This window comes from Notothenia rossii (genome assembly GCF_949606895.1).
Source record: "Notothenia rossii genome assembly, chromosome: 4".
Classification (NCBI taxonomy): domain Eukaryota; kingdom Metazoa; phylum Chordata; class Actinopteri; order Perciformes; family Nototheniidae; genus Notothenia; species Notothenia rossii.
This window is the reverse complement of record NC_136902.1, coordinates 81,456,283-81,470,568: the sequence shown is the minus strand read 5'-3', so window position 1 is coordinate 81,470,568 and position 14,286 is coordinate 81,456,283. Positions and strand designations below refer to the sequence as shown.

At 42.1% G+C, this 14,286-nt stretch overlaps 1 protein-coding gene across 6 annotated transcripts in view; it reads left to right on the top strand.

Moving 5' to 3' along the window:
- The window catches only part of dync2h1 (dynein cytoplasmic 2 heavy chain 1), a 111,552-nt gene that overhangs the window by 32,576 nt on the left and 64,690 nt on the right, over window positions 1-14,286 (top strand). For 4 of the 6 annotated variants that reach the window (XM_079678419.1, XM_079678416.1, XM_079678420.1 and 1 more), the window contains 15 exons: window positions 20-279; window positions 1,462-1,708; window positions 1,918-2,069; window positions 2,291-2,435; window positions 3,061-3,163; window positions 6,791-6,955; window positions 8,206-8,330; window positions 8,895-9,143; window positions 9,409-9,517; window positions 9,647-9,760; window positions 10,169-10,311; window positions 10,681-10,765; window positions 11,178-11,341; window positions 11,768-11,905; window positions 13,658-13,771. In XM_079678419.1, coding sequence (XP_079534545.1) covers window positions 20-279; window positions 1,462-1,708; window positions 1,918-2,069; window positions 2,291-2,435; window positions 3,061-3,163; window positions 6,791-6,955; window positions 8,206-8,330; window positions 8,895-9,143; window positions 9,409-9,517; window positions 9,647-9,760; window positions 10,169-10,311; window positions 10,681-10,765; window positions 11,178-11,341; window positions 11,768-11,905; window positions 13,658-13,771 — 2,313 coding nt within the window. The remainder of the gene's footprint in view (window positions 1-19; window positions 280-1,461; window positions 1,709-1,917; window positions 2,070-2,290; window positions 2,436-3,060; window positions 3,164-6,790; window positions 6,956-8,205; window positions 8,331-8,894; window positions 9,144-9,408; window positions 9,518-9,646; window positions 9,761-10,168; window positions 10,312-10,680; window positions 10,766-11,177; window positions 11,342-11,767; window positions 11,906-13,657; window positions 13,772-14,286) is intronic. The other 2 variants (XM_079678418.1, XM_079678417.1) reach the window with 2 other exon arrangements.

Sequence of the window (14,286 nt, the reverse complement as noted above, 5' to 3'; positions counted from 1 at the left end):
TTTCTTTGTACTTCTATAGTTGCTGAGCTGGGCCAGGGAAAGCCCACCAGACACCAAAAGACCTTTGGATACCTACTATGACTCAGACAGCGGACATCTAGCTGCTTATACATTTCATCGTCCCGACGGTCTCTCGCTGGAACAGCTCTCTCATTCACACACACTGCCTGTTATTGAGACCCCAGACATGCAGAGGGGTCTGCACTGCTTCTCCCCGTGGCTCACCACTCAGCACAGGCAGCCCTTTATGGTGGTGGGGCCGGAGGGCTGTGGAAAGGGGTAACTACACTCAGAGCACACACATTTGCATACATGCATCATAAACTGAGCAGGCATTTGCACACATACTGGCAATATTATGTATATTGAGACACATGGTAAAAACACAACATTGCATTTAATCCCACAATGTGGATCAAAACAGAAAAGACTATTTGAAAATGTATTAAACTCACACAGCATTGTGATGGCTGAGTAACTCATCTAACATTCACACATTAACAACACATCCATGGTTGTTGCATATTATTTATAAAGTGGAAGTCCATGTTAACAGTTTAAATAGTATTAGACACTCTTCTTTAAAAACCTCATGTTGGTCTGCTTTAAAAAGGATTCGTAAGATCACAGTGTGCATTGTATAGAAAGTACAAATAGCACAAGCAAACAATCAACACTGAAATCAAATCTTTTTTTTAAGGCTTGACCTTTTGTGGAAAAGGCACTCACATGTCAGGATAAGACTTGGGTGTGTGTGTGTGTGTGTGTGTGTGTGTGTGTGTGTGTGTGTGTGTGTGTGTGTGTGTGTGTGTGTGTGTGTGTGTGTGTGTGTGTGTGTGTGTGTGTGTGTGTGTGTGTGTGTGTGTGTGTGTGTGTGTGTGTGTGTGTGTGTGTGTGTGTGTGTGTGTGTGTGTGTGTGTGTGTGTGTGTGCTTGTGTATATGTTCTCAGAGAGCGGTTGCCTCAAATGTAATTGCCTCGCTCCCAAGGGCTTTGAAGAACAAGGGTCACTCAGTTTGCCTTTTACACTCCAGTTGAGTCTGACCCAAAGTCTCCTTTTCTTGGTCTCTCTCCTCGCCTCACTTCTTCTGAAAGGTCATTGTGCCAATGAGGCGCTGGGTTTGTCGGCATACTACTTTGATCAAAGAACATCTAATTAATTTACACACACACACATACAATATTTAGCTTTCCAATTATGTTATCGTTCTGTCTGCGCCCTCATCAAATGTCTCTCTATGCCTTTGGGTCTGCTGTGACAAACATTGTTGGATTAGATTCCAAGTGGCTCTCTTGATAAGAACAGCACTGTTACTCATATCTCCCTATCATCATCTCCTGTAGAGATTACACCATTCTAAACATACGAGTGATGTCACAAAAGTCAGACCCTTTCTGGCCTACACCTTCTAAGTGCCTGTTTTTTATTCTTATTAAACCTTTTATGTGGTTTCCTGTCCAGCATGCTCCTGCGTCACGCCTTCTCTCGGCTGCGCTCCACCCAGGTGGCGGTGGTTCACTGCAGCGCCCAGACGTCATCCCGCCATGTGCTGCAGAAGCTCGGTCAGACCTGCATGTTGCTCAGCTCGAACACAGGCCGAGTCTTTAGACCAAAAGACTGTGAAAACCTCGTGCTCTACCTAAAAGACATCAACCTACCCAAACCTGACAAATGGGGGACCAGCAACCTCACTGCCTTCCTGCAGCAGGTAGAGACCACACATTCAAAACTAAATACTAATAGACAAGACATCAAGTCAGAGAATACTTGATATGGTTAAAAAAAACCTTTGACACCTGAGTCCAGAGTTGTTCCATGTATAATCGGAGACAACTTAAGAGTCTTTTTGACTTACTTTCTCTTAACTTCCACTTTCCTCGTCTATATCTTCTCTTTGTCTCGTTGTCTTTCCTCCAGGTTTTGACGTATAAAGGATTCTATGATGAGAATCTGGAGTGGGTTAGTCTTGAGAACATCCAGGTGGTGGCCTCCATGTCAACAGGGGGAGCTGTAGGCAGCCACTCCCTCACCTCCCGCTTCTCATCTATAGTTCGCATTGGCACTATAGAGTAAGTGGAACTCGAATGCAATCGAAGCATTTCTTTGTATTTTGCAGAACTGCCTGCGATATACATGTTTTTGACTGCAGGCACTCAACTAATTTTGGACACTTTGTAACATCAGCATGTTACCTCAATCTATTCACTGTTGGTTTCCCTCTTACCCCAATCCCCTCTCTTTTAATTTCTTACATCCATCTGTTTCTCTGCCTCTTTGCCTCTGCCTTTAGCTATCCAGACAGGGAGCAGCTGCAGACTATCTACTCTGCGTACCTGCAGCCAGTTCTCCAGCACAGCCTGGGCAGCCAGGCATCGTGGGCCAGCACCGGGAAAACACACCAGCTGGCTGGGTCTCTGGTGCAGCTCTATGAACAGGTATTTACATGGACAGGTTGTTCCTTGGTGCTCACATTTGTGTTTGCAGCTACATGGTCTCGCCTGAGATGTTGAAAGCATAACCATTAGCATATCAGGTTCCTTTTTTGAACTTCATGAAATTACTCTGGAGCACACTTAATTAGACTCTCAAATGTCACACAATTAATTATGTGATATTTCAAGTTATAATTGGATGCTTTTGTTTGTTTTCTCTGAGGGTTCTCTTGCTAAGGGAACTCAATATAATGGTTTGGTGAGAAGGAGGATTCAACAGAACTACAATATACTACTGGATTACAAATACTTTTTATTTAACAACCTTAACCCACGTCATGTGTTTTGAAAAGTGGAGTTCTGGAGGAGAGTTCTGTCTTTTATGTAATACACAATAGCCTATCTGTGAATGAAGCCCCATACGGCTTATTCCAAATATAAACTGTGGATGGCACAGATTGAGCTTTTAGAGGTAAGATAACTCATGTTTGATGCTGTTGATGCTGAGGCGGACACACATGGAACTTATTTTGGTAAATCAATTGATTTTGATTTTAAGCATATTGTCAATTGTTAATGGATTTGTCCTATAGCTATAAACGGATCTCCCTGTGTATCTTACTTTCAGGTGAAAGCCAAGTTTACAGTAGATGACCACAGCCACTACCTGTTTACCCCCTGTATCCTCACAGAGTGGGTCCTCAGCCTGCTGCGATATGACCTCACTGCAGGTAACCAAACACACATTCATTTGTAAGCACTTTTACTGTCGGGAATGAGATTGATGACATTACCAGGTCTCACTTAGGAAACAAATAGGAACCTGAACGGTGTCCCGGGCTCATGTTGTGCGACCAGTCCTCACATAGATTCATTTTGTTGGCACTGAGGAACATAAAGCATCACAACTGCCAGATCAAAAGGACAACACCATATGGCTCAGTCTGTTGTCAGTTTTCTATTAGAACTACTGTCTCCAACTCTCACCTTTTCCTTCACTTGATCTCTCCTCTGTTTGCTCACTTCCTCTCTGTCACTCTTCTCTCTCCCCCTCTTTTATCAACCTCTCCCTTTGCTGTCCTTTCATCTCTCCCTCTGTCACTCGTTCTCTCCTTCTGCAATGTGTTCCTGCTGTGATAGTGAGTCCAATCATTTATTTTAATTAAACACGTCAGCGGACAAACTTGTCGTTTCCTATGCTCATCATTTTCTAACGTACTCTTGCTTTTGCCTGTCTCTTTTCCCCTCTCGCTGCTTACCTTCTTTTTGGTATGTAAAAAAACCCTCACTTCTATGACTGTGTTGATGTATGTGGTAAATGTGAGTGTGCATTTGATCACAATGGATCAACAACAAATCACTGACAACTCTCATGGCATTGTTTGTTGGCATTTACTTTCTTTATTGTGTTTCCCCACACACATTATAATGAGGTAATGTATGATGCCAGATACATAAAAGGTCCCATGTCATGGCCATTTCCACTGATCATAATTCCATTATGTAAACTACGTGTATTCACTGAATTTCACTTCCTGCCTTTAACGGCTCGTTGTAGCTCCAGTAGCTCCAGCCCCCACCCTCCTTGTTAGCACAGTGTGCTCTGATTGGTTGGGACGTTGCGAATCGCGCTAAGCTCCGTGGAGGTGTTGTTTCCTTGTTTAGCGATACACAGCCAAACACAGCCAAACTCATCCTGAGCACACACAAAGTCACAGCCGAAGTAAAAACAATAAGTGTGTCTTGATATTGAGTAAGAAAAAGGTTGATAAACGCTGTGAGAATGGGTCTGCAGAGAGAATTTCACCACAATCCCAACTGTCTGTTATCAGCCTGCAGCCAGGGAGGAGAAATCAGCAGAGCTGCTTGCACTGAGTGTGTGTGTGAGGAAGTCCGTGGATTGGTCAATTTGGACCAATCAGCGGGGGCTTAACGTAACGGCTCCGCGGAAGTAACGTAACGGCTCCGCGGATTGGTCCATTTCGTTCCGGGTTTGTTTGCCATCATGCTTACCCGGAAGAATCAATGGACAATGACTTATCTCCAACGAGGCGTTTCGGGGAGGTCTTTTCTGAGTTAGAGTTTTACTCGCTACAGGGTGTACTTTGAGGTTTTGTGACTCTGCAGACCGTTTACATGCATAAAAACCTACATAACACACAAGGGGACGGGTAATAACCAGAAAAGCATGACATGGGACCTTTAAAGGCAGATTTAATCAGCTAATTAAAGCTAATCACAGATATATCATTATCAGGGAAATGTAAGCCCATAAGTAACACAAAACAATAATAATACAAAACTTCAAAGAAAATATAGATTTTTTTTCTAAACAAAATAGCATTTAATTAGTTGATTCACTCATGGTCATCATTTTTATCACATGTTATGTGTTTAATTAAATAAATATTTTGAATTAAAACTTTTTTTTAAAATCCAGAATGGGTCCGACTTTATTATCTTTCTAAGTTCTGTTTCACTCATGTTTTTTTGGCAAGGACATTATAAGCATAAAACATTTTAAGTATGGCTACTTGGAACTTTAAGTGTTTATTTTTGTTTTACTTTGTGGTCTTTAACATTTAATAAGCCAGGGTAACCCAGGAGTGTCACTGTGTCTCTGCTGGTTCTCTTCTTCAACGCTTTCAATATAATGTGACAGGCACTGTTGAAGCCAGTGGCCTATGAGACCACCATTTTGGCCTGTCCCTGTAGCACTCCCCTTTTTTTAGCTACAGCGCAGCAGCACTACGCTGGGGAATGTAGTACATTTATTAAATCCCCGGGAGGTGCGTTTGTCATGCCTGATTTCACCCAAAACAGCCCTTTTACTCATGTTGAGTCCTGAGTCACAGTGTAAACAGTGCGCTTGTGTCTGTATCTGCCCTTTTTGAAATGTAAACAACTGTGACAGATATGGACACACAACAAAATAGTAATCTTATGTATTATGGGTGTGATGGAAACTTCTGAAGCAATGGAGACAGGACTCAGAGGGACACGAGGAGAGCAGGAACTTTGATGCCAAACACTGATGGTTTATTTGGAGCTTCGGCTGGAGAATTCACAAGACATGTGCTGTGCCACGAGGTGTCACGGCGGTTGCCAAACCAATTCTGAAGAAATTTTCTGTAATTTGAGGTTTTAACGAGTTCGGAATGTAATAATCAGCATTCCTCATCAGGGAGACTAAACAAATATGAACCCTGAATCTAACTAGCTGTCGTCCATAGAAAAGAATGTGCGCCATGGAACCTAACGTTGTCCCTGAACAATAAACTATCTCATGCCGGCTTGTGCTCGGTCATAAGCTGGCAACAACAATGCGCCCAAGCTGCCCCTCCTTAAGAGAGATAGCAGCAATACCCAAGGCCTTAGACCTATGCCATGGGAAAAGAGACAGTGTAAGGAGAAAACTATGAACTGTGTCAAAGGTTGAATACCTAAGCAAATGATTCCCTAACAATGGAGAAAGTGAGAAACAGAAGTTAATTTATCTCTCCAGATACATCTGTACGTTTCTTAGAAAGTCTCTTGCTTTTGTATTAAAGGTCACCTATCATGCTATTTTTAGGCAATAGCACAGGTCTCAGATATATCAAAAACATGTCTGTGAAGTGTTTTGCTCAATATCACCCATTCTAGCCATGCCTCATATCCCTCTATTTCACTTCCTGTTTCAAAAGTGCTGATTTGGGGTATAAAGCTTTTTTAAAAAATCTAATAAATTGATAACAAATAAAAAAGGAGGGGGCTGAGCTCATGCGGGACCCGGCAATTACTGTCTAAACGAAATACTGCCGTGATGAAACGCCATATCATGGGTTATCAAGGATCATTTCTGAAACAGTGTGGAGCTCAAAGGCTTTCTCTCTTGCCGGTTATACCACAAGGTGAGTTCCTTTGTATTTCCTGCTTCTTCACACACATGCTCTGTGCAGTACAGGTTAGCTCTGAGTGTTAGCCATGCTAATGTAAACAAGCACCGACCATATTACGTCCAAAACAGTCGGCCATTGTTTCTGATAGCAACGTTTCTGATAGGCCCGTGGGTGTAAAGCCAGCCTACATTTCCGATATTACGTCATATCGGACACACATCTGGATCAGCTCCGTTGTAGCCCCGTTTTTAGAGATTTAGGTACGGAGGAAAAGAGAAAGGGTTTCATTTTCTGACGCTGCGTGAGTTCCCTGACACACCGGGGACACATATTTATGTATAAAAGACATCAAAAAGTACATTTTGCATGATAGGTCCCCTTTAAGGATTTGGTGAGAAAAAAATGTATGTAAAAATAAATGTTTTGTCAGTTATTAATTCAAGTATGTGTGTGCTTGTGACATCTATTCCTCTTTAGCTCAATCCAATGTGACAGACAGCGTGTTGGAGGTGGTAGCATATGAGGCCAGGAGGCTGTTCAGAGACCGGCTAGTTTCCTCTAAAGACCTTCACACCTTTGATAACATCCTCTCATCCATCGTACGTGGAGACTGGGGCTCTGACGCTCTCGACAACATGACCGGTATGAGAGACCTCTCATCTCACCGACATACACTTTCATTGAAATCTCACATATACAAAACAACGCCAAATGAAAGCAGGAAAACATCTATTTGAGATTGAGTGCTTGATGCAATTCTTGCCAACATTCATGCAAGAATGAAAGCAACATTTGACTGGCTTTGTTCTTTGACAGCTCTGCATTAATGGCAGTGCCTCAGCTAATGGTCTGTTAGCTAATGTCAGGCATGACATGATCAAATGTTTTCAAGAGCTTACGGCTTAGCACATATTCCTTATTTACTCACTGATAAAGAACAAAGCGTCACTACAAGTCATACCAATTTGATTCCTTGGTTATAGCAGCTGCAAGACACAGGCAACTGGCAAGACTCCAACGCTTCGCTTGCATGCCAACTCCTTGTGTGTCATAAACAATAACAAACTCATTCTCCAGAATCAACCAATAAAGAGCCATCCAAGTCTTTTTCTAGTCCTCCCTGTGCAGAAGCTCCTCTCAGAACTCTAAGTGGACTGCAGATAAATGCAGATTCTGCCCTCCTTGCATATTAATGAATATAATAATACCAATACATACTATGCTTCGTAATGATCTGCACAGCACCACTAGAAATACTTGGTGAATCCTGGCAAGAGGATGACTTGCCCGTTTTAGTCATTCAAAAAAAGAATGGAAGCCAGTATAATACAACCATGTTAAGAAAGCTGGCTCAGCTCAGAGAGGCAACACTTTTAAGAACAGGTCCCTGATGCTCAATAAATAAAAGACATGAAACCGCAATATCCCTCTAGCACCTGGCACTGATTGCAGAGACAGAGCAGTACCGGTACTTTCCCCAACGTCCCTGTCATCTGCTCACACTTCTTTAAACATAAGCCATCTGCATTAAAATCCAGCCAGTGAGAGAGCATCAGCTAAAGGCTGGCACCTAAACTCTGCAAGAAATGTCTCCTCCAAATGATGGCCAGAAGTGCAGTCCACCTGCAAAGCAAACACCTGCCCGCTTCTCTAAAACATCTGGTGTGTAAGCTGTGAGATTTGAAACCTAATCAAAAAGGCCCATGTTGAACATTCAGACACACATTTATCTCATGTTCAGATGTTTTTGACTGGTATTGGTTCATAGTTTCCTTTACAGTGCACATTTTTCCCATATTTTCTCTCACCTCTGTATCCTCTGAAGTCTGTCATTTGATGTGCACGTAGCAAGGTGTGTTGCTAACCATCTGTAATATTTCCCCCGGGTGCAGATGGTTTCTATGTGACATGGGGAGCCTCTGAAGGGGCTGTGATGGCTCCAGGCCAGTCTCTCCCTCCTCATGGTAAACAACTGGGACGCCTGGATTCTGCTGACCTCAAGCAAGTTATACAAAAGGTACACTGTCTGCAGTGCTGTGCCTAACAACCCACAAACAGTGAAATAACAAAACACAATCGTTCTTTGTTGGCAACCTTGGGCAGAAAACAGGGTATTGACAAGCCATTGTAATTTGGCTCCCCTTCACATAAAGATTCTTTACAGTATGCCTCCCATCTCAATTCACAGCTTCTGAACTTACTTGCAAAGGTTCAGCACATTTGTACTGCCAGATTAACCACAGTATATTGAGCTTATTCAGCGGGGCTTAAAGAGACAGGCACTAAAACGTAGTGTTTTAGACAAGCGGTGAATACAGGTATATTTTAAATAATGGTATATCAAATAAAATATGCTATTCTGCATAATTAGAACTTTGCTTACATTTATAATGATGTACCTTAACACTGTGGTTTTGCAGCTTTACCTTAGTAAATGAAAGATGTTTTTTTTTCAGCTTCTGATTTGATCTCTACGCCGAATTAAGCTGGCTCTGTTCCTGTGTCGGTGTTTCGTTCTTTCTTCTGAGTGTCTGTGGTGCAGCTCTCTCACCTGCGTGTGCTCCTCCTCTCCTCCCCCTAGGGAGTAGTGCTCTACAGCCGTGATAATAAGGAGCTGGATCTCCTTCTGTTCTGGGAAGTGTGTGACTTCGTGTCCAGGGTGGACCGGGTCCTGAGCCGACCCGGGGGCTCTCTGCTTCTGGCGGGCAGGAGTGGAGTGGGTCGCCACACAGCCACCTGCCTGGTGTCACACATGCATGGATTCACGCTGTTCACGCCCAAGATCTCCCGTGGTTACGCTCTCAAGAATTTCAGCAATGATCTCAAGACGGTAAGAGTGGATTGCCTTTTTTATCGGCTCAACTAGTTCACATTATGCCAAACTAACCAGCGCATGCCGAATACCTTTAGAGTTTTTTGTAATGAGCTTTCTAATTTCCCTTAGGCCATATTATGCTTTGGGGGTTTTCCCTTTTCCTGTAGTTTGTTATATAGCTTTTTGTTGGCAAAAATGGTGCTGCAGGAACTTTGGTATCAGAGTGCTTGTGATGTGTCTATGTACATGCAACGTAAAATGTCTTTGTATGTATGTGCAGGTGATGCAGCTTGCAGGTCTGGAGGGCCAACAGGTGGTTCTACTGTTGGAGGATTATCAGTTTGTTCACCCAGCTTTCTTAGAAATGGTGAACAGCCTGTTGTCATCAGGTGTGTAAAGTGTTTGTTTCCCTTCCTTCCATTTTTATGAGAATAGATTTGACTTTTGCCCGTAAGTTCCTTCTTTATTAACTTCAAGGTCAGGATTATATTTATGTGTTTGTTTGCATTATTCTTCAGGTGAAGTTCCCGGTCTGTACACCCCTGAAGAGCTGGAGCCTCTCCTTTCCTCTCTCAAAGATGCCGCTTCCCAGGATGGATTCACCGGACCACTGTACAACTACTTTTCCCACAGTGGGTCCAGTTTATTTCTCTTTTTTTTTAATGTAACAAATAAAATAACGTTCCAATCTGTGTGGTAGATGTTGCATTCTGGTCCTCTGCTCACATGTCCTCGTCTTCCTTGCTGTGCAGTGGAGTCTTCACTCTACAAATGTTGCAGTGTCGTTGAGGTTGATGCTGCTGCTAAAGAATACAATCAGTAGCTCTATTAATGTCAAAGTATACCCGCTAGAGCAACTCTCTGAGAAGGTATAAGCTGAACGGGACAATCTCATCAACACAAAAGTTGCCCCTACTATCTCTGTTTCCAGCTCATTTGCTTTGTCTCAAACTACATTCTATGATTAACTCCTAAACCGTTCTTATTTCCTAACAGTCACCCTTACATGGCGTTTCTGTTTGTGTACCACCCCTCCCTAGGAATCAAGCAAAACCTCCACATTGTTCTGATCATGGACTGCTCCAACTCTAACTTCACCATCAACTGTGAGAGCAACCCAGCTTTCTACCGCAAGTGTTCTGTCCAGTGGATGGAAGGATGGTCTGAAAGCAGCATGAAGAAGGTAGGAGGAAGAGGAGAAAGGAGCAACAGCAACAGTGACATATTTTAAATAAACAATTGCTTCTTAAAGCAGTTAAGTAGAGAGACATACACATATGCCTGAAACCTTTTAAAGACAGACTTATGCAGCCTTGAGCTCAAATCTGTTGAGCTATCTTTCACTCTGCTGTAGCCCCGTGCATACTTGTATGATTGACAAGTGGTTTCATATTTGATATTAACCCTTCAACACAGGGCTTAAGAAGTACATTTGCCTAATTGTGCTAACTGAAATCAGACATTTTTCTCCAATAAAGAAGATTTGAACGCATATGCATTCACACTTTTCATATAACCTTTTCATCTGGTGTGTAAACCTTAATGTTGTCAGATTCCTGAGCTGCTGCTAGCAAGGACAGAAGGAGGAGGAAGAGAGGAGGATGGAAGGGAAACGGCCACAAAGGGGAACAACTCAGGTGGGAGCGCGTGTACACAGAGCAAAGTTCATTATAATTATGTTGAAGTTACTTTTATAGTTCATCCTTGTCATCTCCTTAAGAATCATTGTAATGCTGTGGATGTAGTTGTAAGACATGTAATGTAATTCAACAATCTTCCAGTTATCACAATTACAATTTTAGTGCTGTCATTTAAAAATGGCTTTTTCCATCAATAACTTAAAATATGAGGGTAAATGTTTCCACCAATGCAAGAAAGGTTTGTGAACCACAAGAAAAGCAACTATTCTATTATTTTTCACATGACAAAGCTGTAGGAAAGTGACCATTGTTCTTAGCTGTTTTTGGCTTTGTATGTTTGTAAAGAAGTGAAATGGCCTTCTTAATTGAAACCGGTTTGTGCTCACCATCTTCCGTATTCTCCACTCAGCAGGGTCTGCTCAGGGAGACCTGTGCCGTTTGTTCCTGATGGTCCATGAGTCATGCAGAGAATATGGTGCAACACCCAGCCAGTACATGTCCTTCCTGCACGTTTACACTGCGTTATTTAGCCGGAAACAGAGCCAGCTCACTACGAGACAGCAGCACCTGCAGGTATCATGTCAGATACAGTACAATGTCCATATGCACCAAAAACTACGACGGATAAAAAATACTCACACCAAATGTTTTATTGTTTGTTTTTTTACAACATAATTTAGTTGTAAGACTAAGACAAATATAAGTTTTTGTGTCTGTCAAAATACCAATGTCAAAATATGATTTGTATTACACAGATATTTTTGTATATATGGTTTGCAGAAGTTTTCAAAAACAACTAGTTGTGATATGCAACATGTGGGCAAAACCTTAAAATATACATACAAAATAAAGGCTTTTTAGGTTAATGTCTTTTCCTAATCTGAAATGCAGTTTCTGTTTAGGATTAAGAGCCTTTTGAATTTGGTATAACATTTCCTCGGTTGTTTGTTTTTCTCAAACATCAAAGTAATATTTACTTTCTTCGACTTGTGTCTCCAGGCGGGCGTGTCGAAGCTGAACGAAGCTAAGTCATTGGTGGATGAGTTGAAGGGGCGGGCTGCGGAGCAGAGTGCTCTGCTGAAGACTAAACAACAGGAGGCAGATTCTGCCCTGCAGGAAATTACCACTTCTATGCAGGTGTGTGTGTGTGTGTGTGTGTGTGTGTGTGTGTGTGTGTGTGTGTGTGTGTGTGTGTGTGTGTGTGTGTGTGTGTGTGTGTGTGTGTGTGTGTGTGTGTGTGTGTGTGTGTGTGTGTGTGTGTGTGTGTGTGTGTGTGTGTGTGTGTGTGTGTGTGTGTGTGTGTGTGTGTGTGTGTGTGTGTGTGTGTGTGTGTGTGTGTGTGTGTGTGTGTGTGTGTGTGTGTGTGTGTGTGTGTGTGTGTGTGTGTGTGTGTGTGTGTGTGTGTGTGTGTGTGTGTGTGTGTTGACGCTCAGTGGCAGACAGGTCCGAGGTCCAGCAGGGTTTCGTGTCTCCTCCAAGTTATATCTATCCTCATCTGAACTCTCACTGCGGGCCTTCTTGCTGCCAAACTTCTCCTCTTCTCTTTTTTCGTCTTTCCTTTTCTTCTATTTTTTTGTCTTCTCTTTTCTCCTCTTCTCTTTTCTCCTCTTCTCTTTTTTCGTCTTCTCTTTTTTAGTCTTTTCTTTTCTTCTATTTTTTAGTGTTCTCTTTTCTAGTCTTCTCTTTTCTTCTCTTTTCTTCTCTTTTCTCCTCTTCTCTTTTCTACTCTTCTCTTTTCTCCTCTTCTCTTTTCTACTCTTCTCTTTTCTCCTCAATTTGGCTTCTCTTCCCTTCTTTCTCTCTATTTACTTCTCTTCCCCTTTCCTCTTCCTCTTATCTTTGCCTCTCTTCTTCACGTGTCCTCCCCTCATCTGCATTGTATTATGCAAACAACTTTTTATGTATTTCCCTCCACGGTGTCTACCCTGCTGTGAAGACGCTATTTATTTAGTTTGGCTTTTGCGCATTAGTTTGTTCTGACTTCTCATCCAGACTTTTCTCTCTCCTGATATCCACACTTTCCATCTCCTCCTGCTGACTCTGTCTTGAGGTGGATAGATGTATGTATGGAGGGAAAGGGAAGCTGAACCCTGTTCATTAGATATGATATCCCTCTGTCTCCTCTCTTTGGGGAATTAGCTTTTTGGAGTGAGATGGAGAGAAAAGGGGAGAGAGAGGAAACAACAAAAGGAGAGACTGTCAGCAGAGTCAGTTTGCAGAGTGATAATTACCGAATAGACTTGTCCCTTTGGACTGTAGCAACTACGCCTCCTGTAGAGATGGTGACAGCAGGGAGGGGGAAAGGAGAAACACTCAGACGGAGCAATGACTAGGGGAAACAAACTTGATAGAATGGTGATAGAGGCTTGGGAAAAAGTAGAAAGCAGTGGGAGAGGCAGACAAATGAGATTCTATCAACGAATAGGAGACATATGTGGCACGTAAGAAGCGATCAAGACTCTACAGGGAGAATTGGAAGGATGAGAAGACAGTCAATAAAGAGATTTGCTTGGGCTGAGGGTGCGATGTGATGAGGTGGATATGGATTCTTGGGATCATATGGAGGTGATTCAACCACTTTCTCTTTTCATCCTCAACAATGTGTCCTACTGTGAAACCAAATCTTTCATCTTTAGGAGGAGGAGGAGGAGGACTGGGGCTGTATGTCTGACGCATCTCAGAATTGAAGTATTGAAAAAGAGTCTCATTTACATTTTAAAAGGTTGTTCAGAGAAGTTTTAGTTGTCAAATCTCCAGGTCAAGGGGTCAAGTGTTCTCAGAGAGTAGCAAGACCAAGACAGTATGCTGTGTTTGAGATTCTTCTGTTTCTGAAACATTTGAAGGCTGTAATAAACATCACGAGATATTTCTTTTTTTGTTTCCATCCAGAATGCAAGTGACCAGAAGACAGAAATGGAAAAGATAAAAGGGAAGATGGCTCATGAAGTGGCCAAGATCGAAGAGAGAAAGGCAAAAATAGATGATGAGCTGAAAGAAGTGCAGGTAAGTGTCATTATTCGTCTGTTACTAGAAATACAGACACATCAGGGTTCTTACGCTCATTCAAAACCTGGAGAAGTCATGGGAATTCAAAATGCTAATTCCAGGCCCTGGAAAAGTCATGTAAATTCAAAATGCTAATTCCAGGCCCTGGAAAAGTCATGTAAATTCAAAATGCTAATTCCAGGCCCTGGAAAAGTTATGGAAAACAATATTTTTCCCAAAGTTTTGGAAAAGTCACGGAAATATAACTAAAGTTGCATCAAATATAATTTATATTTGATCTAATTACCGAAATAGTAATACTATAATGATAATAAATACTGTATCGACCGTATAGTAATGAAACGTAAAATGGCGTTTAACTGACGAGGTATTTTGCTGGTGAGAGATTTGAGTTTCTTTAGTCCGTAGAAGCTATTAAGCCTACTATTTGATTTGTTTTAGATCGGCACAACATGTGTCAGACCTTATTTTCCTGTTCCATGTTAAAATAAACCATTTTCAGTGGTACCGCT